The 26,137-nt window shown below is 37.5% G+C and overlaps 1 protein-coding gene across 1 annotated transcript in view; it reads left to right on the top strand.

The window, feature by feature from the left end:
* Positions 1-26,137, top strand: part of NRG3 (neuregulin 3) — a gene marked incomplete at both ends in the record, with an annotated part of 405,794 nt that overhangs the window by 272,549 nt on the left and 107,108 nt on the right. The window contains one exon of the mRNA XM_084289993.1: positions 22,666-22,739. Coding sequence (XP_084146119.1) covers positions 22,666-22,739 — 74 coding nt within the window. The remainder of the gene's footprint in view (positions 1-22,665; positions 22,740-26,137) is intronic.

Below are 26,137 nucleotides of genomic sequence, written 5' to 3'. Positions count from 1 at the left end.
CTTTTTTTTTTTTCTTTTTTTTTTTTTTCATTCAAAACTTGAATATGTTCTTAAAAAGTGTTACGAATATACACTTTCATTACTTGAAATGGGTGGCTAGTTTGCTATCCAGGCCTGTTTGCAACATGTCCCTCTGGGACTGGTTGAGATGGTTCGTAGCCCATGACACAGCTGGCAGTGGAGCATGCTTCACTCACTTTGAGATTTCTTTTAAGAATAAACTGTTTTATGAAAGTCAGCCAGCTGTGCAACCCTCAGTCGATTACACCAAAAAATCATTCTGACGGGTGTAATCATGCTTTCCACCTTTATTCGATATTAATATTTTTAATAGTCTTACTGTCTGTGTGTGTATAATAAATGTGTGACTATAGCTTGTTTCTGGATGTAAGCCTTTATGATAAAAAAGCTGGTGACACTAATTCTTGCACCTCCAGTGAGCCCCAGGGACATGATGTTTATATAATGTGACATTTTAATTTAATGTAACATGAGCAAATGTTTCTGTTGCCGAAGGATGCAAAAAGTGATGAAAAACATTCTCAAAAAAAAAAAAAAAAAGCACAGGTTTTGTAAACAAAAGGTTTTACAAACTGTTGCAGAATTTGTAGGAAAGTTCTTTGACTGTGCTTGCACTCTGTGCTGAAGGTGCTCTGAGAAATTCTTTTGCAGCCCAAACAAGTGTATTCCTTTGACCTGTTTTATGCATGTATTTGTGTTGATACCAACTCCACCTAGTCAGTTCCCAAAACCTTAAAATTGCAGTCATCATGTGCCTTTGAATGTTTGAAGCCGGGTGGTGTCAGCTCAGTCCATTTTCAATCAATACAGCTAGGATTTCAGTTAAAACAAGCAAAAGAGTCTCTCTCTCTCTTTTTTTTTTTTTTTTTTTTTTTTTCCCTATGACAGTGTTACCTTCTAAGCACTGGAAAGTGACTAAGGTCAGAGAAAAGGATTTTCTTTTATTTGCATAAGGGTAAATAGAATATAAAACACAAATATTAAGAGCATAGGTTATTTCCTAGGATATTTCCTTTTTTTTTTTTTTTTTTTTTTTTTTTTTTTTTTTTTAACCAGAAGAAAATTCAGAAATATGTAAGGAAATAGCTATGAACTAGAGTCCTATATTAAGTCAGAAAAGTCGTTTTTTTGGGGAAGCTTTTTTTTTTTTTTTTTTGCCCAACAGTGTAGAGAGAGTAGATAACTGAGAATGTGATGTCAGGGAAGTTATCCACCCAGCCCTCTCAGAAATCACTTAAGTTTGGGTGTCTGAGTGCTCCCACTGAAACTTGACACTAGAAATTAACCGTGTTTAAGTGCTTGCCTGGGGCAAGGAAATAAGCTCAGAGGCTTACAGGGATCAGCCTCTGAGGATGTGCCAGTTCTGTTGACTGTGTTAGACATTCAAGTATTTTATCTCTGAAAATCAAGATTATTGTTCAGATGCATAAAAGTTGGGGGGTTGGTTGTGTTGTTTTGTTCTGGTGTTTTAGAAAAACAATTTTTAAACCATAATCTTGGGAATTTAAGTGATTTTGAATATTTGAAGAAGATATTTAAGTAAGTCCTTTAGGGTCAGTAAGAAGAAGTATTTAAGGACTGATGAAAAATTCATATAGGCCATAGAATATCCAATTAATTATAAAAATTTTATTCTCAGCATTGGAGCAGTTACAGGATTTAAAAAAATATAGCAACATTTTTATGAATGTCTTTGAAAAATCATCTCATCTTACTAGTCTGAAGTTACACGTTATGTTGTGCAATCTAACAGCTGCTCAGTTTTAAAATAGTTTGAAATGACAGCAGTCCTTTTTTGCTAAAGCATCCACAAGTGTACTAAAGTGCCACAGGATCTGTGTTTACAGAACATAGGTGCATAAAATGCAGACAATTAGGAAAATGCAGCGGGAGATGAAACAGTAAGCAGCACCACATTTCATGCATGTTTTATTTATAGTTGTGAAAATGGTGTTTACTGAGAGCTAAAGTTGGTGTGTATGCTGATAAAAAAAAAAAAAAAAAAAAAAAAAAAAAAAAACTGTTGAAGTACAAAACAGTGGGGAAAAAAATAAAAAAAGAGAGAGAGAGAGAAAGAAAATCCAACCAAGAGCCTTTTGTTCTCTCTGCATTTGCAGCTGCTTTCCTAAATTTGTTACTTGGTTTATGGAGAGACTGTGACTGACACAGAGGAGGAAGGGAGTCTGATGGTGCCAGCTCAACCTTTGCATTTTTATTGGATTTCAAAAACTTCAGAGAGGACAAATTAAGTCTCAATAATGGTCCTAGAGTTAGGGGAATGATTTATTCTGGGGCTTGGAACAGTCTTTGAGGCTAAAGCATCACAGCAGAAGACAGAAAGAGAAGGTGGGGGTTTGGGTGTGGGATTCCCCCTGTGCTGCTGGCCAGGTCCTTCAGATGCAGAATCAGAGTCATCTAGGTTGGAAGAGACCTCCAAAATCACCTAGTCCAACCTCTGACCTAATGCTAACAAGTCCTCCACTAAACCATATCACTAAGCTCTACATCTAAACGTGCCCACCTCTTGGGGATCTGCTCTGCTCAGGGCAGAGTGAGGAGTGGGATGGAAGGTCCCATTAAAGTTGTGGGTCTCTGCTATCCTTTCAGTTTTAGTCTTTGTTCCCCTGAGAGACACTTGTCCATTTTAGCTGCAGACTTTGAGTTAACAACAGTTCTCTTGGTGTGCCCAAAAGTTGAGAAGGCCATAGCATGAATTCTGCCTTGGAGTGGCCTGAGTAGCTGTGGCCCAGGTCTCTGCCTCTCGGCAAGGTCCTCTCAGGCTGCTCCTCAGGAAAGCTCTGAGGTGAAGAACTGGTTCCTTTCAAGAAGATTCTTACTTCTCAGTACATGTGGCTCAACATGTCCTTAGTTTCTTCTCTGCTGTAGCAAGGAAGTTTTATCATCTCACCAGATGGCCAGAAATCTTTAAACATGGATTTAATTAGCTGGAATCCTACCACCAGATGGCAGCTTTTGTGGTTATAGCAGTGAGGAGAACAGAATGCTTTAGGGACAGTGTCCTCAAATTGAGTTAGGCAAATGCTGGGTCATGTAGGGGTTACTTCAACATCTCTGGTGGGCTCGGGAAGGGAAGAGTAGGTGCTTAACTGATGGGAGTGCAGAAAGTCTTTAGAGATCTGGTGTTCTTCCTCCTGAAGATAATTGAGGTTATGCTGAGTGGCTGAGCAGGTGCTGTGGCTGGAAGTCAGCATGGGCTTTAAAAGCTTTCGAAGTGTGGTAAGGAGTTGGGTATGAAAAACAGAGGTGCTTTATCCATTTTAGGCCAGCTGTAATTAGGTGAGCGATAACAATATGATACCTGATAAAACCAGGATGTTACCACATCCTCTCCACATCTGTTCATATACCCTTTCCTTCTGAATACCTGTGAATGGAAATGGAATGGACTATACATAAATATCCTGTCTTGCTGGAAATACAGGAGCAGCAGAAAGGCAACAGTGAATTCTGTTCTTCATGCATTGTTAAGGTAGATTGGATACTTGTGGACATTAGCCTACTGAAAGAAAAAAAAAAAAAAAAAGTAGGCCTTTGCCAGAGGTTGTTGAAAAATAGGTGCAAATGGTTGTTTATAAATGTTTGTATTGTACTGTTATCACTTCTGTTAGGTTTTTTCCAATAATGAATTAGTACAGACAGTGTTAGCTAGGTTTCAGAAAAATTTCCTGTTTTTTTTATAACCATTTGCTATAAAGTACTTTCTCCAATCTGTTGCTTTGCCTCCCTCTCTGATTTAGCTTTTGTTTCCTCTTTTTTTTTTTTCTTGTCTCCCTATGGTGCAATATACTATATCAATCAAAGTGGGATAAAGAAGGTCAAAAGTCTTCAAATGTTTTCATTAAAAAAAATGAAAAAAAAAAAAAAGATGAAACTATAATATAATCAGCTCACACGTGCTATTTCATTTATGACCTTTATTCTTTGGATTATAGCTCTAAGTGAGATGAGTTCCTTTTAAAGCAAAGATGATGAGACCAGACCTCAAGCTTTGGAGGACAGGGAGAAGAGAACTGTGTTTATATATAGATCCTAATCTTTCTTTAGCAAGTGAAGGAGCCTGTATGATTGATTTCCATGACTCATTTGAGCACTTCATTTAGAAAGCATGGAATGTTGTTTTCAGATATGGAAATTTATTTTCCTCTCATTTGTCATAATGCTGAATGATTATCTGAACAATTATACTGGGCTTTAGGAAATATACTAGGCTTTAAACTTCACTAGAAATGATCAAATTTTGTTTGGTTACTTTTTTTTTTTTTTTTTTTTTGGGGGGGGGAGGTTGTTTGTTTTTGTTATGTTTTCTTTTATTGTGGGAACTCTTGTAATTCTCAGAAATTGTTGGTTTGAGTTTTTTCCATTAGCACAAAATCGATGAGGTAGAAAGGGCACCCCTGAAGATCATCTATTCCAATCCCTTCTCAGATGGAATCAGCTACAGCTGGTTGTTCAGGGCTGTGTTCAGCTGGGGTTTGAGTATCTCAAACAAACAAACAAAATTATGTTTAAGGGGAATTTCCTGTATTTCAATTTGTTCTTTCACTGGGTATCACCGAGAAGAGTCTGGCTCTGCCTTCTTCAATCACCCCCACCGGACACTTGTGCACATCAATGATATCCTTCTTGAGCTTTATCTTCAAGCTAAACAATCCCAGGACTCTCAGGCTCTCCTCGTATGTCAGTTGTGCCAATCCTTTGATCACAGGTGCTTCTGTAACTTACTGGCTTTGTTGATGAAATTTCATATGCAGACTCTTCCAAGTGAGTAGAAATCACCTTTGAGAGTTGAAAGCTTGGATCAGTCTTGGCTACAATCAGGACGCTTCAGGTATATTACTTTTGAGGTAGGTTGTTAAAGCTGTAGAATGGAAGGGGATAAGAATTAATCCAATTTGTAAGAAAGGGGAAGGAGAAAAAAAAAAAAAAAAAAAAAAAACTGATACCAGGGATTCTGTTTTTTCCCAAGTGTAACATGTGGTGAAATATAACTCCAGAAAGCTGGAGAGGAACTCCAGGAAGGTGCTGAAGACAGCAGTTCCTTCCTGTGGCTCTTCTATTGGTCATTCCTTCCGCTGATTCCCTACTGTAGTACTGTGGGACTCAGGTTATTAACAGCCATAGATACGCAAAACTCTGCTAATTACTTGGAATGCTTTTCCTGACTCTGGTGGAATTTAAAGTAAAGTAAAAGAAAACCATTCTTCAGGATTGATGGATTTAATTTTCCATGATACAGCTTTAGAGACAGAAGCCTGTATATTAAATCTTTGCAGGTTGAATTTATTTAAATAAGGCATAATATTATATCTTATATCTGGGAAAACATTTATGAAACCAAGAACATGGTTGTGTAGATTATATAGATGAACAATTTCCTTTCTTTTGAAAATGGTGTTTATGATTGCCATCAAAGGATGAGACTTGAAAAGAATAATTTGAAATTAAAAAAAAAAAAAAAGTATCTTTATCTTTCTAACTTTAAATTTAATGTAGATATCACAGAATCACAGAATTTCTAGGTTGGAAGAGACCTCAAGATCATCGAGTCCAACCTCTGACCTAAAACTAACAAGTCCTCCACTAAATATGCTTTGGAATACATTAAATGTATTCTAAAATTAATGTAACAATGTCATTTTCATATGTATTAGAAGCCTGCATTGTTTTACTTTTTTTTCAGTGTGTGTTTTTTTTGTATTGCATTTAATCTGTAATTAGGCTATTTGGTTTAAATGAAGTCAGGTGTTGACAGGCAAAATGACTTAGAACAAAGTTAAGTACTTACTTTTATGCATCAGATTATGTTAGCTTGAAACTTCAAAATACTAGCTTCTAGATCAGGTTTAACTTTACTTTTACCTCAAGTATATCTGAGTTTGTGTTATTTTTATTACAAACTCCAAAGGAACACTAGAACATAGATTATTTTTTTTTTTTAAAAAAAAAGCATTTCAATAGTATAATCTTTAAAAAGTAAATTGAGCATATAAAAGGAAGTGACAGCAGTATGCATCTTCCTTAATGTTATTTTTAATACTTCAATGATGAACTATTGTGCTACCTTTATGTTGGTAGCACTGCTGTATCAATCTCTGTTGCATCTTTTTTTTTTTTTTTTAATTTTACATTAATTCAAATGAAACCATTTCACCATAAATCCCATCTGAATGCTTAATGACTGTTCATTACAAAATAGGTTGAAAGGGATACTAGACTTAAGTGCAAATGATGTTTCTTTCCTTATAAATCTTGAACTCAAGCTCCTATGAGATAAAAGAGAGCTTTAAGCTGTAAATACATGGATTCCCCCACCTGCTTTAAGCTGGTTATTGTTTCAGTTTCTTTAAAGCATTATTCATGGCCGTGATTTGAGAAGCTTTCTTCACAACTAAGCAATTGGGAGGAATGTACTGGGGCTGGAGAACTGTGGTTTTGTAGTTATTCAAGTTAATGGCATAAGGCATTACTATGTTACCCAGTCTTATCTTTTATATGTAGAAATGGAGTAGCATAGCTAAAAAATATTTTTCTTTTACTCTATTTCAAAATATAACCCTTTCTTTGTATGTGAAATATGGATCATCTTCGATAGCGTAGATTCAAAATTAAAGTTACCTTCTAGATCAGATGGTTTAAAGAGGTCCATTAAGGTCCATTAAGTGGTGGTGGTGGTGGAGGGGAGTAAAGGGACTGGTACTTCCAACAGTAAGAACTAACATACATAAGCAATAAGCAGAACATGCTCAGGATATTTTTCAGAGGGTTTTCTTCTGTTTAGAAACACACTTACTTGGTAAAAATAAATAAAATTGCTGAGCATCTTATTTCTAATAAATCTGAAAGGCAGTAAAGTCAACCAAAAAGGAAAAGGCTATTTTGTACTATTGGAAGAAGCTAGCCAGGTCATTTTTTATTTTCTGATCTGTTACTGACTAAAGAAAGTTAAAGGGATAAACATGTTTCACTGCAGGGCTGATCTAACTGTTGAATAACCAATTTATATATAATTGAGTTATTTTGCATAAAAGCAGAAATACCAGTAAGTAGCAGTGGTGTGAAAATAGCAAGGATAGCAATACATTATTTAGAATAGTCTGTAACAAAGGGAGTGAAAAGCTGTCCGAGCTAACATCAGATTTGCCAACTCACACCTCATAAAATAATTGCTGCATCATGAGAAACAGCTCTGGCTGCCAAATTTACCAAAAATCTCTGTAAATACGTGGGTAGTACGCTGTGATGAGCTGTATGCTAGTGTGCTATGATATAAATGGTATTTGAATAAGCAAGTATAACATTGCGCTTAAACCATAGGGCCTTTAGTTTCCAGCATGTCTGTAGAAGTGAGTGAGGTCTGGGGTGGGTTATCACGGTAGTGGCTGTCCTGGCAGTGAAGTGTAACTGATCTGTATCTCACAAAGGTACTAGGGCTATCTCTTTGACTTGTTGAAGACTGGATCAGATGCAGAACTGTATTGAGTGATTTGGGGGCATCCAGAGTGTACAGCTGACACTTAAAACTGTAGGAGCTGCAGGCTATGCTGCTGGCAGCAATGCTGGTGGGATGCTGTGCCCAACAGGCAGCCCCCAGTGGCTGCTCTGCTTGGCTGCGTGCCTCCGTCACAGCCTGTCCAGGTGGAAAACTGTACAGATTTCTCTTCAGGTTTTCTCCAAGCTGAACAGGAGAGTCTCACCTCTGGGTCTACTGGAATTAAGACTCTATAAAGGACAAGGAATGGTAAAGGCCTTGTAGCTGAAATGGTGGAGGTGCGTGTCTTAGACTACATGCCTGCGCTGGCCATCGCATATGTATTGTTTAGCCGATATCCACAATGTCTGCACTTATCATCCAGCCTCAGAGGTCATTCAGACAAGGCTTTCCTCCCTTCCTGGCATTCTGGGCTTCAAATGGTGAGGAGCTTTTTTATCACTGTGGAAAGAAAAGGTACTTTTTTTCCTGTTTCTAGAAAGGAGCTTATATCATGCATGACAGTGAACTAGAATGCTAAGCTTTGCTTTGTTGTTACTTGATGTTAATATTTTAAAAGTTAACTAAAACAAAAACAAAACAACAACAACAACAACAAAAAAAACAAACAGGGAATATCAAAATTTTCCTTATACCCAATGTTAGTGTGTCAGTTGGACAATGTAAGATTCTGCTTTGTGCAGACAATGACAAAGATATATCTTTATATTACCCATGTACCTTTAATAAATTACCACCTGCATGCTTTTCAATTATTGCATGCTTTTCAATTATTTATCCTCACAACATTCCAGCTGAAGTAAAGACTGCTGATCCTGCTATGCTGCTCTACGGGGGCAGACTGAGTGGTGAGGCTGTTACATGCAGGGCTGAACGTCATATTGAAGGAATCGGCATGGCTTCCGGAACAGAGCAGTTTAGCAAATGTTCTCTGCTCTCTTCCCCATAAAGGATTTATATTTGGTCTTTAGTATTTATTTTCTTTGAAATAAGAATGAATAAGATCAGAATGACCTTTTCTGCTCTTTTTGTGTGTACGTGATGGGAAAAATTTGGTAGCACTGTGTAGAGGTAGTACAAGCTGTGTAGCTATTATTTCACCTGAATTTGTAAGGGAATTATCAGAATCACATAGCTGAGTTCAGTTGATTTATGATTAGGAGTTCAAGAGAAGCAAATGTATTTCTCAAATTTCATAGGGATGTCTTATCAGAGACTAATTCTAATCTACAAAATGATCCTAAATGGAACTTAATGACTTTTCTGATTATCATCCTCAGCTGCCATTATTTTGAAAATGGAATCAAGCAAGTGTTGTATATGTATGACCAGTATTTTCTGGCAGCAAGCACATCAGATCAGTGCTGCCCGTTGGAGTTAACACTATGTAGTAGTAGTCCTTTTAAAGATTTTTCGTTGGCAGATGTGGCAGGGCGTGGGCGAATGTTCAAGCAACTTCTTACTTTTAAAAACATTACTGAGAGGAGATGCAAATTGTCAGCTGTAAGTCATAATGTAGCAGGTCTTCTGTGAGGATGTTCTCTTCAGCAAATAGTTTTTCAGGCAGCTTCCACTCATTTGCTTGAATTTAAGCACTTTACATGCTTTAATGTAAGAGTCGGGCATTTTGCAGAGCTCAACTGCTCAAAAGGACTTAATCCTTCAATAGCGCTAACCTGGGTGTTAATATTGACACAAGTGTTGGGAGCTACCCGTCTCTAATAATGTCGCTGTTTCTGCTACTGCTCTTACAGAAGCTGCAGAAAAAGACAGCAGATTAAAATGTTTCTGCCCATGAGTAGCCATGAAATACTATGCTCTGGATCCCTGTGCGTTACCACATAGCCAGCAGTGATAGTTGTGTCAACCAGAGAGCTGCTTTGCATGTTGGGCAACAGTTGAAATGGCCACAGACCAACATAAACTTGCCCCTACTGCTGCATTTCATTTGGTTTGGGTATCTAGCCTACTTGGAGGTAATATATTGAAAACAGCTTTACAAATATTGACATCAGAAGTAAACGTTGTGCTTTCATCTCTGCTATCCATTTTTGAAAACATTCACCACCCTTATTAGAAATGTTTTCTATTAACACAATTTATTGTATTGGATCATTTTGATTTTAATTCAAAAGATATATACAGTTCTTCAAAATAATGTGTAATTTGTGTTCATCAGCATGGCTTCAACCATTTCAGTTATTTTTTGTTAATTAAGACTCTTTGAGAAATGGAGTTATTTTTAAATGTGGTCTGAGAAAACCTTACCCTTATTTTTTAAGCGTCATGAAATCCATGGGCTTTGGTGTGGTTCAGTCTTTCCTCTGAAGGAAATCCATATATCAGAAGTTTTGAAATTTTGTGTTGTAATATAAATTCATTCAAGAATATTTTATTGTTACTGAAAGACTTGGATTCATGTAAACAAGCCCTCCACAACTGATAGGCAGTGATGAACTACAAGAAGTGTTTGCAGGAAGTTATGAAGTAATAATTTTTAAAGATTCCTGAACAGAGCTGCAAAAAATCTAGCTCGAGCTGAATTTGTAGCATAGAATTGTGTTACTATTTACAGTTAATAAATTGACATTCCTTGTTTTCCATTAGAAAAGTTTCAGTTTTCTACAAATACAGAAGAATGTCACTAACATATCAGGTACTGTCAATAGTCAAATAGTATTGCTTGCAGTTGGTACACATCCTATAGTCTGAAATGCATTCATCCAAACTCTGCTAAATTACAAATAGATTGTATGTTAGTGACACTTGGTAAGCTTGCATTAACATTTTTGTGAGCAAAAATGCTAGAATTACTAGTACTTTTTAATGATATGGGCTCTTTTAAACCACAAGAAATTAATTAAGGCTTCTGATCAAGATTTCAGAGTGGAACAAAAGTGAGGTTCTTTTGCCTTGTTCTCTCTTTGTGTGTGTGTAAAACATAGTATGTTTTTTTTTGTTATTGTTATTTTGTTAGACATTTCATCTTCAATTAATGTTCCTCCTTATTTAGTGTAGTGAGGGTACCATATTGCTCCTGTGCAAGTCCACCTGAATTGTATCTGAATTGTATTTTATGTGGATGATGATGTAACTTTTTTTTTGTTTTGAGTGGTCCTGATCCTGTAGCTGTGGAGCTTTTCTTTTGCCACTAATCTAACAGGAGAGAGCAAAGTAAACTCAAAAAAAAAAAAAAAAAAAAAAAGAAGCCACTAGTTGATTACTAACTGGAGTCACTGCTGTAATGTGAAGAAGGCAGTAGCTTCCTGTCCTCTGTAGGTGTTAAATCTAGATTTGTTCAATTGCTTCCCAACACTTTTTGTTGACTGGTATGCTATTTATCCATTAATAGGAGAGCTTTAGCTGCTAGTTCTATGCAAACTCTACATAATTACGTATACCGATGCCATAATGTCATTACAGTCCATACAGTTTTCTCTTTGTATGAAATTATACTACCAAAACTTGTTCGTAGTTGTTCCTGTATAATGGCTAGCAACTTGAAAAATTTGGAGTTTCTCAGCAACTTTAAATATCTCCACAAAATGGCTTGCTTGAATTTTAACAACACTTATTTTCTGGATTCTAAATTATACTTAATATGCTAGGAAGGAATTATTTTCAAAACTGTTTCTCTCTATTTGATCTTTGCTAGGCAATTAACATTGCATGTCAGACTGTTCTTATCTATAAAATGAGATGTGTGCTGATCAGATGAAATAAGGAGGTAGCATAAGCAATTTTATTTCCTGCTATAAAGTGAGAGGGCATCATTTGTGTAGACCTTGTCAGTAGTTAGGAGTATTTTAACTGGCACCTCCAGAGTGGCTTTGGTGATTCTTTCCAAACAAGGTGCCAACTCCCATCAGAAATGAAAATCTTGGAAGGCTGGCCTGAATCTGTCTGAAAAGCCTAGAGCATAGGCATCTCTTGCAACTGAAGTGGTCACTTCATACCTGTCTGGTCAGAAGAACCACTGTTGGTGTAGTCCATCTCAGGGCCTGCTGTGAGTGCTTTGGGCAAACACCCAAATACCATTTTTACAGTGTAGCTCATTTAGGTGTCAGATCCAAATTCAATTTCTAAGCCAGCAGGAGTCCTTACAGTGGGACTGTGCTCCTCACTAGAAGCCAACCTCTCAAATCAAGGGTAGGCTGTGTGTAAGGCACCCTTGTCTCAAAATGGTGGGAGTGGGGGGGGGGGCCTGTTTTGCCCCTGTCAGCAGTCCAGTTTGGGCTCCTATGACCCAAGACTCTGAAGATCAGCCTTACTGATTTCTTTGCTGGCAGTCTGGGCAGACAAGGGTTTTTGAGTCACCTGTTCAAGATCACAAGATTTTTTTTCTTGTTTTCTTAGGTACTAAAGGAAGACTTGTGAGTACATATATTTCTATAGCATTTTTTTTCCCTAGAAACATTCTCCATGTAAAGTCATGCACTAGTAAACCCCTCCAGTTCTCCGTTTGTTATTTCCATATTAGATCTGAGATTTTGTTTGTTAGATCTGTATAGAAAGAAAAATAGTATCAAAGACTCCTTACTGTAAGTCATAGATTAAAGAAAGCGGACTTAAATTTGCCATTACTCTTTAATTATCTCCTGCCTGCTTAACACTGTAGCTGTATAAGATTTGTTGTTGTTGTTTTTCTGTCCATGCACTCTTTCTATTGCAGTAGTTGACACAGATGACAAAGAACACCTTGCTGAGCTAGTGAGATGATTTGAGTGCTAGTAGAGACACTCTGTCCCTCTGGATAAGGATTGGCTTGATGTGACCTTGAGCTATTTAAGAGAGTAATCTATGTCAAGCATTATTCCATATATTATTACTGGACAAGCATTTAAGTTTCTAATACATATTTTAAAATTTTCCAAAAATGCATCAGAAACTTCAACTAAAATTTGACAGATGTTTTTGAATCTGCAGGGCTCAACTTGCATGACTTATTCATGATAATCAATGGATCCATAGTACTTTTAGCTGGGCTTTAAATGCTTCAGGAATACCATTTCACTGAGAATACTCAGTTTGGCTCTGTTTTTGAACGGGGTAATAAGAAAACAAAATTAAAAACATATTTGAAACTTTTTGAAAAAAAGTACAAGGCTGCTGCTTTTGTTAAGTAGCTGGAAGCAAAAACCTTCAGTTCTGAGCATGTAATATGTGTGGGGAGAAAACTTGGAAAAGAAACACATCCAGCCAATCTCTTTTGCTAAGTACTAATGAGTTTGCATCTCTCTCTAGGATTGGCTCACTTATTGTTATAATTGCTGTCTGTAACAAATGGCCACTTGAAGATGAGGTAGGCCATGAATACCATGATAGTATCTATAAATCTAATGTCTTTTAGTCCTTCCTTAATTGATTTTGAGACATCTTTTTTTCCTACCTAAGTCCATCCCTGAAAGATCTTTTCAAGAAGAGTTCTGAAGGGCTTTTATAAAGATGGTAATCTTGGGCAGACATAATGTAAAGCAAAGGTCTCATTTTCATTTGTTTTTCAAGTATTGAATGTGGCTTTCATCTGTGCCTTAGCAGCATGAGGCTTTGAATATGGTATGAAATCACTTTCCATTTATTCAAAAGCTTTCTCATAGCTGATGAATGCCTTACATAATGAAAGACTATATTCATTTATCATCCATAGTAAATCGTTTATCACACAGCAGAGATATATTGGGGAAAAACCTAATCAAAGCTTTTCAGTTTTTCTGCTTGGTTAAATACAAAATAACAGAGAAGTGATTGCTCAGTTAGTTGGTTAAACATTTTGTTTATTAGATGATATTCCAAGACCATTTCTCATGCTTTGTGGTTTATGGATTGAAGTCTTTTAAGGAGAAGAGAACATTTCTTTTTATAATGGTTGTGGAAAGGTTGTGACGAATTCCGTCCATCAAATTAAATTTGAAAGATATAGGGCAGAACTAAAATATTCCTTCAAAAAGCAAAAGAGAATGCAAAAAATTACAGTTCTGAAGTGCAGTCACTGCCAGGGTTGCTTCTGAAAGCTTCCATTAGACTTGTCCATCTCTACTGATGTTAAACTAGCATTTTCAGATCTTCAACTCATAGTTAGAATTGGCACTAGGGACTCAATTTATGCAATACAGACTGTAAATTTTCTTATTCCAGCACTAATATAAGGTAACAAAAGCTAACATTGAAAAAGTGTATTTTTTAAAATGAGAAATGTTGATTAAGCCAATTCAAATCTTCCTTGTTTTGAAATATTTTTTTCCAGATATTGATTTTTTTTTTTTCTCTTTGGAGTAAAATTGTTTTTTACATCTAAACTTCTATGGTGAAACAAATGTTGCCTGTCCAGAGCTGTCTGTCCTAATCAGAGTTCAAAAGTAATGTAAGCACTGTTTATGTGGAATTAGAAGTCTGTATGAACTTTTGTTGAGTAAGTGTTATCGCTTGTTCACCTCCTAATATTTGATTTTTATAGAACACAGCTGAAAAAAATCAAAATTAAAAAAAATAAAAATAAAAATCTGATACTAAACAATATGTTCTATTTGGTAAAGGAAAACTCTCCTGGGACCATGATGGGGGTGTTTAAGTAAAGGCTGGACGTGGCACTTAGGGACATGGTTTAGTGGGTAATATTGGTGGTTAGGGAACCGTTGGATCAGATAATTTGGGAGGTTTTTTCCAACCTTAATGATTCTATCATTTAAACAGGCTTAGCGTAAGGTGATTGTGACATTGGCCCTGTTAACACTGATGACATACTCTTGATTATTCTTTCCAGTCGTGCTCCAAATCCAGTTTCATTATGAATACTAGAAGTCAGTGGTTCTCAACACACTACTAAAAATAAAAAATAAAACTGGGGGGGGTTCTAATGTTTTGTTTAGTTTGAATTTCAGATGGAAATGTATCTTTGCTCCTATCATCTTTCTTTCCTTTCACTGGAATATTGCAAGGGCAAAATAGTAGGCAATACTTCAGAAGGATTCCTAGGTTTCTTTAACAGATGTATCATTTTTGGCATGTAAATGCTGGTCAGTCTTGGCCACTGGGTCTCTTTATAGTGAATGACTGCAGGAGCAGTCTGTCCGTGGTGCATATTTCTAGCTTTTTTTTTTTTTTTTCTTTCAGCACAGTAATGCAGCCCTATCAGATATGAATTTTTCTCTTACACAATAAACTAGCACTTTGCGTTATTAAGCTAAGAATGGAGCAAGATTTCATTTCTGTTGATTACTGAACAAGCCGGATGATACTTGTGATGTCTATTTTCTAGTCATTCCAGTGTGCTCTGGTTTGATGGTTCCTGAATACAGTCTTACTTAAAGACCAGTCTTCAGCTGGAGGAAGATAAAGGTCTTTAAAACCAGAAATTCTGTTGTTAAAGTATATGATGTAAATGACAAATTCTGTTGTATAAAGTATATGATTTAAATCAATGAATTCATCCTAGCTTAATTATAAGTAAACTTTTCATTTGAAGCTACATAGCAAGGTTTGTCACACTTAATAGATGTGGCAGCAGCCAACAGCTGGAGGCTTACATCAGTTAAACTCCATTCAGTGCTGAAGTTAGGCATGAGCCTGTTTTGTATGGATTTAAGTAATTACATAGATTTGATTGGATAAGCAGCTTGACTAGGTTCTCTGGAAATCCCAGTGCTTTCTACATATGTGACTATAGTGGATTTGAAACATGACTACATTAAACTTCAAAGCTGTTTTTCATTCTTGAATCTGACCATTGAAACTAAACTACAGTCATTTGCGAAGTTGTCACTTCAAAAGTGTTATGAATATTGTGACTTCTATCCAGATATATATTTTATGAAAACGAAAGGAAAAAAATATTTCTTAAGGGTTTCATTGTCCTTATTATGAGGGTGGAGATAATTTTCATCCACAGGAAAAACATGAAGCCTGTGTGTTGGTTTGAGATGCAGCCCCTCTGCCTGTGGGTATATTGCAAGTAAATTTGATACCAAGTTTACTTTTATTTACTTCTTTTACATCTGTTATACATTAACCATATCTCTCAGGATACAAATGCTAACCTAAATTTTAAGTCAATGTTATAGTCAAGCACAATGCAACAATTCTGTTTTGTTTTGTTTTTAATTTTTCATGCAACACCAAATGAAAAAGCTGGTTGTGGGTGACAGGAGAGGGAATGGTTACTGAATTGTTGCCACAGATCTGGACAGTTTGAATGGCTTTGTCAACACATCTTGCTATTTTTTTATTTCTTTTTCTGACCTATCCTTTGTGAAAAATGAAGGATAACCATCCAGAGCAGTAGAGAAATGATAATTTAGTAGTTTCTGCATAAACTTGGTTGAGGCATTTAAATCAAATTCATATAACTTCTTTTTAAATGCTAAAAGGCTCATTTAGTTCAATGGTTCCTACAGAGGATTTAGAGAATTCCAATTTTACTAAAGTATCCCCATTTAGCTTCTCTGAAGCTAAAGGAACCTGAAAGACTGGAGTCAACAAATGAGTTGAAAGTTGTATTATCCAAATCTAGGCAATGACATAGGTTTTTGTAGGTTTGACCTTTAAATCTTGATGCATTTGCTACAAGTGCATAATAGTACTTCCCTATTTCAGAGAGGTGCACTGACAATTTCTAGCCTGAAAAATATAGTGAATTATACCAATAAGTAAAGACTTTAAAAAGTCTGATTCAATTTCTCTATTGAAGTTAGTGTTTCAGCTAGCCTGGTTTTAGGACGAATTATATAGGAAAACTTTTTCACCCTTTCCTGGCTGCATTTTCAATATAATTTCCTTTGTGGTTACTTGTTCTACTTACTTTTAACAATTGCAGGATTTTAAAAGAAAATTGACAGAACAGTGATTTTTTTCCCCAAAGTTGATAATGTCCATTCTGTAAGAATTGTACTATTTCTTTACACAATAAAGAACCTTATGTCTTTTTAAAAAAAGGAAAAGGAAAGTCAGATGCATGCCTTAATTTAATCACAACATAGATTGCAAGGTCTTAAAAAAAAAAAATCATCATAAATGTTCAAACCCTGAATATGAAACCTTTATTATATAGAAAGTTTCATCTCTGGGTGGAAGTTATTCTAGATTCTAGAAAAAAAATCTTTAGAATGCAGTTTGTTACTGCTTATGAAACTGAAGAGTATCTTAGCAGGGAAATGAGTTTGTTTTGCTGCTGTAGGTATGAGAGGAATGAGCATCTTCAATACATAATGCAAATGGAATCATGTTTAAGAGCACATCATCAGTGATATGGCCTTCAGAAAGGATCCTTCAAATGTACAGTTCTATTAGCGTGTAAACCACCTTTCCATCTTTGCTAATGAAAATCACTGAGGAGAAACTGCATTTTTATAATCTAGTTTTACAATCTAGCGCTTTGTTTTAGGAAGAGATTAAGCTTTATTAAATTACATATGATGTGATGCTAAATAGATCAAGGGAGGAATTAATGAAGGGCAGTTTCCTCTGTTGCTATGGCAGGCTCTTATAACCGGTTTTGTATCAGGGCTGTTGCCCTTCCTCCTCCTCCTCTTCCCTTCTGCACCTCCTGCCGCTCATGTTACTGAGACCCGACCGCTTGCAGCCTGAGCTCCTGCAGCCCAGTGCCCACCTGCGTTCTCACAACCAAGAAAAGCCATGGCTCTTCCTTTAACAGATTGCCTGTAAGTTACTGCATGAACCTTTTATGAGACAATATTGGAAAGGTCATATTAACTTCAAAAAGTCTTTCCATTGTGAGACTACAGGAACAAGTTAGCAAAGAGAAAAGTGTCGTCTCTGCTCACCATGTGCCCTGTCTGTGGCAATTTCTGGAGAAGTCTGCAATAATGGTTAGCTCACTTTGCGTTACAATATTACTTCTGCTTTGTATTCCACTACAAACACTGTTGGGTGTAAACACCACCTGATAACAGTATTAGTTTTCTGAGGCTTGACACATGGCTATTTCACCTGTTCCTGCATTAGATTAGATTAGAACTGTGATGGAAGTTTCTTTGCACCCTGTTGAAGTTGTGTGTTCATTGGTTTGGCGGGGCCAGGTTCTGTGCTTAGGTCCTGGTGGCCCTCTGTGGTGCTGGGGCTGCTCAAGCTGGAGCAGGGCTCATTGCTCCCTGCAGCTGCCTGGGTGCTGTGGTGAGGGAGGTGCTGCTCTCACTTCTCAGGCAGTGGGACGCAGGGAGGCAGCCTCAGGAGGTTTTGACTGGATACTAGGAAGAATTGCTTCGTGGAAAAGATGGTTGGGCATTGGGACGGGCTGCCCAGAGAAGTGGTGAAGTCACCATTCCTGGAGGGTATTGAAGAGATGTGTGGACGCACATGGACATGTAGGATGTGCTTTGGTGGTAGACTTGGTACTGTTAGGTGATGGTTGGACTTGGTGATCTGAAAGGCATTTTCCAACCTAAACAATTCTGGTTATCTATTCTAGGAAGTACTGTTATAGAAAATAATCAAGTGATCGTTGCATTTCTGGGATATAGAAAACCTGGGCTTGAGTCTTTCATGCTTCATTTTCACACCAAAAATGGAATGCATATCTCTTACTTCTCAGGTCAGTGCACAGGCTGCCCTGTCTGACCCTCACTGTTGAGATGATTTTTTTTCTTCCCTGTGAACGAAATCTTTGCCTTACAACAGTTACAATAATAAATACAAATTTCCATTGATTACAGTTAAGGTCATTCTAGCTGAAAGCAGAGAAGCCTATCATTAGCTTACCTGCAGAGCAGAGGACTTATTTTTCATTGTTTATGGCATATTCCAGGCTAAACTCCAGTACAACCCAGTAGCCCATAAAATGTCATGGCTTGCAATATATATTTATTGCATAACTGGTGCTCTAACCCAGGATAACGTGTATTGCATTCTCTGTGTGAAAACAAATATTGATCAAAATGTGTAAACCATTGGTATATTTCTTTACCAGGATCGCTGATGCTTGTCTCAGAGAACAATTAAAACATACAGGATATGCTGTTACCTGGCATCTGGTTTTCAGTACAATGGCTGTTAATAGTGTCATGAGAAAGTAATTGACTTTTTGATATTTAAGTGTGAATGTGCTTGAGTATAGTAGAAAGAAAAAAAAAAAAAGAGAGGAAAAAAAAAAAAGGAAAACAAACCTTACTACCACAATTGAGAAATGTGCTTCTGCATGTGTTTTCACAGAAAGTACATGTATGTTGTGGGTGGTTCTGTAAGTGTAACACACAATGAAGCTTGTCTTTGGTGACCTTAAAAATCATCATATTAAAGTATATTAGGAAGTGAAGGATGTGAAGAATATATAATAAAATAATTCTGGCTGAATTTGGTAACTATCATTTAGTCATGTACTGGTTGTAAGATTTTCAGTAGCTACAGATCAGCTTTATCTAGAATTCTCTTTTCATACCTCTTTAATTTAAACATAATAATTTAAATCCTTCTTAAACTTTTGTTGATAATTTTGGTCCAGAGCTAAGACAGATACAGTTACTTGGGGAGAAAATCAGAGTGAAAAATAGTGAGTTCCCTTTTCATATTTACTTTGCAATTAGTCTTTAATTAATGCTATTTAAAGAGCCTATCACCATGGTCTGCACTTGAGCACGTGCCCAAGTCTGTTCATAGAGTAAAGTGCTTTAGAAGCTACCTGATTTCTGGTGTTGGATCAGAGCTTACACAATGCTTTCAGCCCTTTGCTATAGGGTCCCACATACAGGTCAGAGCTTGCATTTCACTATGAGCAATGTCTTATCCTAGTTTCATTTTCTTTTCTTTTATTTTCTAAAGCCATTTCTAATAAGCCCTTGCTTGTTGTACAATCAAATGATCATTTGTACATTCATCTGTATCAGAGTATTTCTGAAGATTTTCCTGATTGCTCACAGCTTTTCTAATACATGCACAAATATAAATGTGATCCTTTGCACTGCACATGGCAGTGTTTAAGGACCTAAACTGGACTTCTCTGAACTTCTAAATCTGACACAACACTGTTGCTTTAATAATTTTTTGTTTGGTTTTCCTCCTTAGAGGCATGATGCCAATTAGCAATCAGGTAATGTGGGCACAACTATCACATCTGGCACTTTAGGATGGACAGCATATGCTTTAGCAAAGATTATAGGATGCCACGACATGAGCAGCTTTTATTGTATTTCAGCGTTATATCTGTTATGTGTGTATTCTACAAGACTTAAATTTCACAAGACTTTATTCCAAAGATTTAAACTGTGGTGTGATATTGACAGAGCAGGTACTGTTATTACTTGATGTCTTACAGATTTCAAAAATTATTTGATAATGAAACTAGATAAATTAGTTTTTATCTTTGTTAAAACATTAGTATCTTTTAAAACACAAGCTATTATCTTAGTGTAAGATTACATTTTTATATTAAAAGATTTTGTTTATTCTTTGATATATCAGCCACCTCTATTCAGTTTTGAAAATAACAAAAATAAATTCTTGTTTTGGCATGTTCATTGAAATGAACAGGTAAGTGAAAATGTTACTTAAGATGCATCCAACTCAGTCAACCATCTGATTACTGTATGCTCCAGTTTCACGCTGTTGGAGATGAGCAGTAGTATGATATAGCCAGGACAGAAGTAATAGCTTGATATGACAGCCAGTCCCATCATTATCTGCAGATTGCATAGCGTAGTTGAGGCAGTGCACAATCCAGTCAGCAACCAAGGATGTTCAGTTTTACAAGGCATCAGAAGTAAATTTGAGGGACTCTGATATATTCTGTTCCAACCCATCGCTCCTACAAACTCAGGAAATGAAAGCCATGGAAACACATCTAACTTAGTACTTGTGTGATACTTTACCAGTTACAGGAGTCTTGCATCAGATTGTTTTCAAGGACACCAACTTTATAGGCCTCTGCAGAATTTGCAGCTGGTAAAATGTAGCCCTTGTGAACAACATTAAAGGGAAAAGAGAATTTTCACAGCTCCAGTTACTGCTTTTGACAGACAGGAAAAACATTTTTCTAAAGTAAAAGACTGGTGTTTGGCTTGGCTCTTGATACAGTTGGTGGAATTGGAACAGAGACCCCCAAGTTCATTGCCTGCCCTGGCAGCTAATAGGAGCAAAGTTTCTCTCCTTCAGTTCCAGCATAAGCAATTAATTACCTGGACCATCTGACAGCTGAAACAAATGGTGCAGATTCTTTCTCAGCTGTGAAGTGAGACAATAAAATACCTGTTTTTTTACATGAGGGGTGGAATGATATAAAAGGACGGCAGCAGAGCTGCTGGCTGAGATGGCCGTGTTGGCTGTCAGAGAGGATGGGAAGGGGTAGCTCCTGCTGCTGTACGGTACTTGTAGCATCACTCTGCCTGGTCCTGCCTGGTGGTAGTCACACACAGCTCTTCCAGGAGTTATTGCTCTGTGACTCTGTCGTTGCCTGTAGCAGCAAAGCTTTCAGTTGTGGAGTTAGGCTAGGTGATGAACCCTGGTTCGGCTTGCAGACTAACACTGCAATACGGAGAATTTTAAGTCTGTAATAGGGCAATAGCAAATGAGGTAGGTATAAATGTCCATCCAGAAGATAATAGAAAATGCTAATGCAGAGAATATCACCATCCTTGAAGGTTGTTCTTAAGCTGTGAGATGAAGTCTACCAAGTTTCCTCAAGAGTGAGAAGGAAAGTTTGTGTTCAATGTGAGACTGCTTATGGTATTTTATAATCTGAGTAAAAAAAAAACAAAACAAAACAACAACAACAACAAAAAACGCATGCAACAGTGTATGAGTATATGAAGACTTCTTCAGTTTTTCTGAATAGTGGCCAGTTTTTAACTCAATATGCTGCATTAAGAAAAAATAAATATATGTATGTGTGTTTGTGTATATATATCTTCAGAATGTTTTTTCCTTGACTGACAATTTGAGATCACTGCCACAGGATCCAAATTCAGTTTTTTTCCAGTCAGTCATTTTATAGATATGCAGGTCCCAATGACAAAGAAGCACTAGGTATCCTTCAGGGAGGTATTGAAAAAATACGTTTTTAAAATCCTTCTACTGTAGATTGTTGGGTCTGATAGGAATTCTTATAACTTATATTTTACTCACAAAGTTGTTGTTTTTAACCCCTAAATCAGTGCTGGTGAGATGCACTTCTCTCTGAAACATTAATTTGTTAATCCAAAAGCATTTTAAAAGGCAACTTTTAGAGGAAGCCTGAGTAGAAACACTGTGAAGGAGCAGAACTTCTGTTCCTGACATTATCATATACAGTTGTCAGTCCTAATGAAGGTACTGATGTTGATTTGAGCATATTGTTTATATGATGTGCAGGAGCGTTGGGAGATAAGTAGTCCCTGTTGCTATCATTTATAATTAAAGTGTCCATCACTTTTCTCTGTTAAACTGCTTAACGAATAAATAATTAAAGGCCCGATTCTGATATGCTTAGCTGAAATGAAAAAGACTGTTCTGAGAACAGTCCAAATGCAGCAAATGGAATTTCTTCAAAGTAAGGATGCAAGATAAATAACAGTATTAGAATATTAGTCAAAGCAATTTCAGGTTTATTGCGGCAGTGAGATATTCTGGTTTATGTGCTTCAAAACTGAATGCCACAGATATCTAAGACTGTTCACTTACAAGCAATGTCTGACGTTGTCTATCAAGCCTAAACACATTATCTTTTAAGCACAGTAGGCACTAGTCTTAAAATTAATGGCTGGATCAGTGTTCACTGCATATTCAAACATCCTAAGATGAATGAGTTGTAAATCTCTTGTTTTGTACAATGTAGAAGCTTTTTAAAGTTTTGTTCTATCTAATGGGCTTAACTTATTTACGAATGTCTATTTTATTGAGGGTTTTTCTTTGATCATTGAACTGATATTTAATTGAGTTTTAATTTGATATTTAAATAAAGGTTATGCTTAAATGATGTTTCTTTTGATAGTTTCTAAAATAACCAAAAAGGATTGAAAAGAATTTCTTTAAAGACAAACGATTTTATGTGGTCCTGTTGTGTTTTAATTACCTTGCTTCTATAATAGTTCAAATAACTATGAATATTGCAAGTCCCTCACAGCATTGAAAGGGAAATTTTCAGTTGATTTTGCTACCTTGAAATTAACCTTTTACTATCGCATGCGTATGTTTGTCATTTATCCCCTTTTTCTCAGGTGCAAAGAGGGCTACCAAGGAGTCCGCTGTGACCAATTTTTGCCGAAAACCGACTCAATCTTGTCAGATCCAAGTACGTCAAATGCTTTTCTTATATTTTTATCCCGTGCTGGAGGCTGTTCTTGCTATGCGAGATGACCCTTTGCCTATTGTCAAAAAGTATATTAGAGACCACTGCAGTTGCATGCAGGGACCAGTATTGCTTTTGTAGATTACAACATTTAAAAATAAATAAAAACACATCCATCAGTCTCCATGCTAATAAAACATCCTGTCGCAGCAGAGCAGGCCATCGGGGGACTTGATTTCTTATGATGTGGAATGATGCTGTCAGTGATTAAAGCCAAAACATTCATGTTTCCTCCCTTTGACTCAAGAACAAGTAAAATTACATAATCTAAAAGGAAAACAAGTATGGGCTGCAAAGTGGTTCCTTCAAAGAAAATAAGTGCGTATTTTCTGGAGTTGCAGAGATTATCATCTCTTTGGAAATAGGTGATGTCTTATTTTATCATTCATTACTTTTCCTTCAGTTTACACAAAACCCGTTCACTTCTATGAATGATGTTGTTCTGTATTTGTGAAGTAAAGGTGTGCTTTCCATTTTTAATGTGGTGGGAAAGTAACTTTCTATTACACTGGTCAGTATGTGCCAAAATGCCATCTGCATGTATGTTTTCCTACTCCACAGTCCCACTTTTTAAATTATATTGACTATCAAAAAATATTATGCAAGATTAATTCCTTGGAACCAAATCCATTTGCTAATTAATACGGTTCACGTTAAATTTTTAGATGAAGTGACATACAGGAAAGGGTCATATCCATCCTCTTATTTTTGTTCTTATACCTGGAAAATGTAATGTATTAAAGTCTTCTGCTTTTGGGTGCTCTTTAAAATGTCATTTTGGTTGTTTTGTTTCTGTTTTTTGAACAATAATGCTTGTTCTTCAAGTCTTTTTTTGTGCTTTCTGCTTATTTTCTTGTTCTTTTTCATGTGAAAGCCTGTTGCCAAAGATACCTGTTGTTTTGTATTTCTGTATGTTGTATACCCTCCATTCTAGTTTGCCTTGTATTTGTTTTAGCTTTTTGTTTTTGCTTGACCTTTAACTGTAAAGTGCAGAGCCTATAATGAATAGGTATATTTTATCTCTGCCAAGCTGTGTGTGCATGTGTAAACATCGCAGTTGTGTATGTATGAACAAAAAAGGTACTTTGCATCCCAAAAGTTGGGGAAAGGTAACTCAATTAGCAACGGGGCAGGGTGGTACCTTTCTGACATGTTTTAAACATGGAACTCTGGTGGTATCCTCTCTAAGGCAGAGCTGTAGTGTTTCACTGAAACTGATGTTGATGCAGTACAAAGCCCAGAAAAAGATTTCTGTGTTAAGATGCATCTAACAAGGCCAAAAGCCCTACGGTGTTTACGTGCTGCAAACATTGTTGATTTTTTTTGCAGCATTGTGCTGGTTGCACAGATTTGTTTGTCTGAACTTGGGAGCCACACTGGTTGTTTTCTGACTGTAGTGTTTCCATAAAATTGTTGAGCAGTGATTCTGCTCCATAAGCTAAGGTTCTGCTGAAATGTCCTTGTTGACAACTTCTGACTATAAAAGGCAATTTAATTGTATTTATTAACACTTGCATTTAGAAATATATTATTTGTTTGATGTTGACGTAGATCTGGTCACACCTGTGGCCCAAGAATGGTCCTTCTGCCAATATAAATTAAGAAGGCTAATGTGAACCAGGTATTTTCCTAGTCAGTTTTGAAATGTAACTTGTATTTAAACATCTGCATTCAAAGGAGAAAAGACTTTTGCTCAGGCCTGTTCCTGTGTGTAGGCATAGTGTTAGTAGGTATGCACATATACACTTGTTCTAAGCATGACCCTTTTGATAGTCCAGGCGGGCAGTGATAACATCGAAGAGAGAAGCCTCAAGGCTATCAAAAGGGACTTTAGGGGACTGGGTCGGTTAGTGGATGGAGCGGGAGTGCAGGTGGTGTTTTCGTCCATCCCTATGGTGACAGGGAGGGGTTCAGAGAGGACACGGAAAGCTCACCTGTTAAACACGTGGCTCCGGGACTGGTGCCAACGCAGAAATCTTGGGTTTTTTGATCATGGGGCACTTTACTCAGCACCTGGCCTGTTGGCCGCAGACGGGTCCCTATCTTTTAGGGGAAAAAGGATCCTGGGCCAGGAACTGGCAGGGCTCATTGAGAGGGCTTTAAACTAGGTAGGAAGGGGGATGGGGCTGAGGCTAGGATTGTTGGGGCTGTGCCAGGGGGAACAATGGCAAGGCTGGAGGATAAGGCTATGGCCCAGCTGAAGTGCATCTACACCAATGCACGCAGCATGGGTAACAAACAGGAGGAGCTGGAAGCCATCGTGCGGCAGGCAGGCTACGACTTGGTTGCCATCACGGAGACGTGGTGGGACCACTCTCATGACTGGAGTGCTGCAATGCCTGGCTATAAGCTCTATAGAAGGGACAGGCAGCATAGAAGGGGTGGTGGTGTGGCTCTCTATATTAGAGAGTCTTTCGAGGTTGTAGAACTCGAGGTTGGGAATGACAAGGTCGAGTCCCTTTGGGTTAGGATCGGCAGGGACAACAAGGCTAGTGTCCTGGTCGGGGTCTGCTATAGACCGCCGAACCAGGATGAGGAGACGGATGAGGAATTCTACAGGCAGCTGACAGAGGTTGCTAAATCATCAGCTCTTGTACTCGTGGGGGACTTCAACTTCCCTGACATATCCTGGAAGCACAACACAGCCCTGAGAAAGCAGTCTAGGAGGTTTTTGGAGAGCGTGGAAGATAGCTTCCTGACGCAGCTGGTTAGTGAACCTACCAGGGGTGGTGCCCCGCTAGACCTTCTCTTCACAAACAGAGAAGGACTGGTGGAGGACGTGATTGTCGGGAGCTGTCTTGGGCAGAGTGACCACGCAATGGTGGAGTTCACTATTCTTGGCGAGGCCAGGAAGGGGACCAGTAAAACCGCTGTATTGGACTTTCGAAGGGCTGACTTTGAGCTGCTCAGGACACTGGTTGGTGGAGTCCCTTGGGAGGTGGTTCTGAAGGGCAGAGGGGTCCAGGAAGGCTGGGCGCTCTTCAAGAGGGAAGTCTTAATGGCGCAGGAACGGTCTGTCCCCACGTGCCCAAAGACGAGCTGGCGGGGAAGAAGACCGGCCTGGCTCAACAGAGAATTGTGGCTTGATCTTAGGAGGAAAAAGAGGGTTTATAAGCTTTGGAAAAGTGGGCAGGCCACTAAGGAGGACTTTAAAGAAGTAGCGAGGCTGTGCAGGGACAAAATTAGGAAGGCCAAAGCTCATCTGGAGCTCAATCTGGCTACTGCCGTTAAAGATAACAAAAAACGTTTCTATAAATACATCAACACAAAAAGGAGGACTAAGGAGAATCTCCATCCTTTACTGGATGCGGGGGGAAACTTAGTTACAAGAGATGAGGAAA

The sequence above is a fragment of the Netta rufina genome (genome assembly GCF_964035555.1).
Source record: "Netta rufina genome assembly, chromosome: 7".
Classification (NCBI taxonomy): domain Eukaryota; kingdom Metazoa; phylum Chordata; class Aves; order Anseriformes; family Anatidae; genus Netta; species Netta rufina.
The sequence above is the reverse complement of the archived record's forward strand: the minus strand, read 5'-3'. Positions and strand labels throughout refer to the sequence as shown.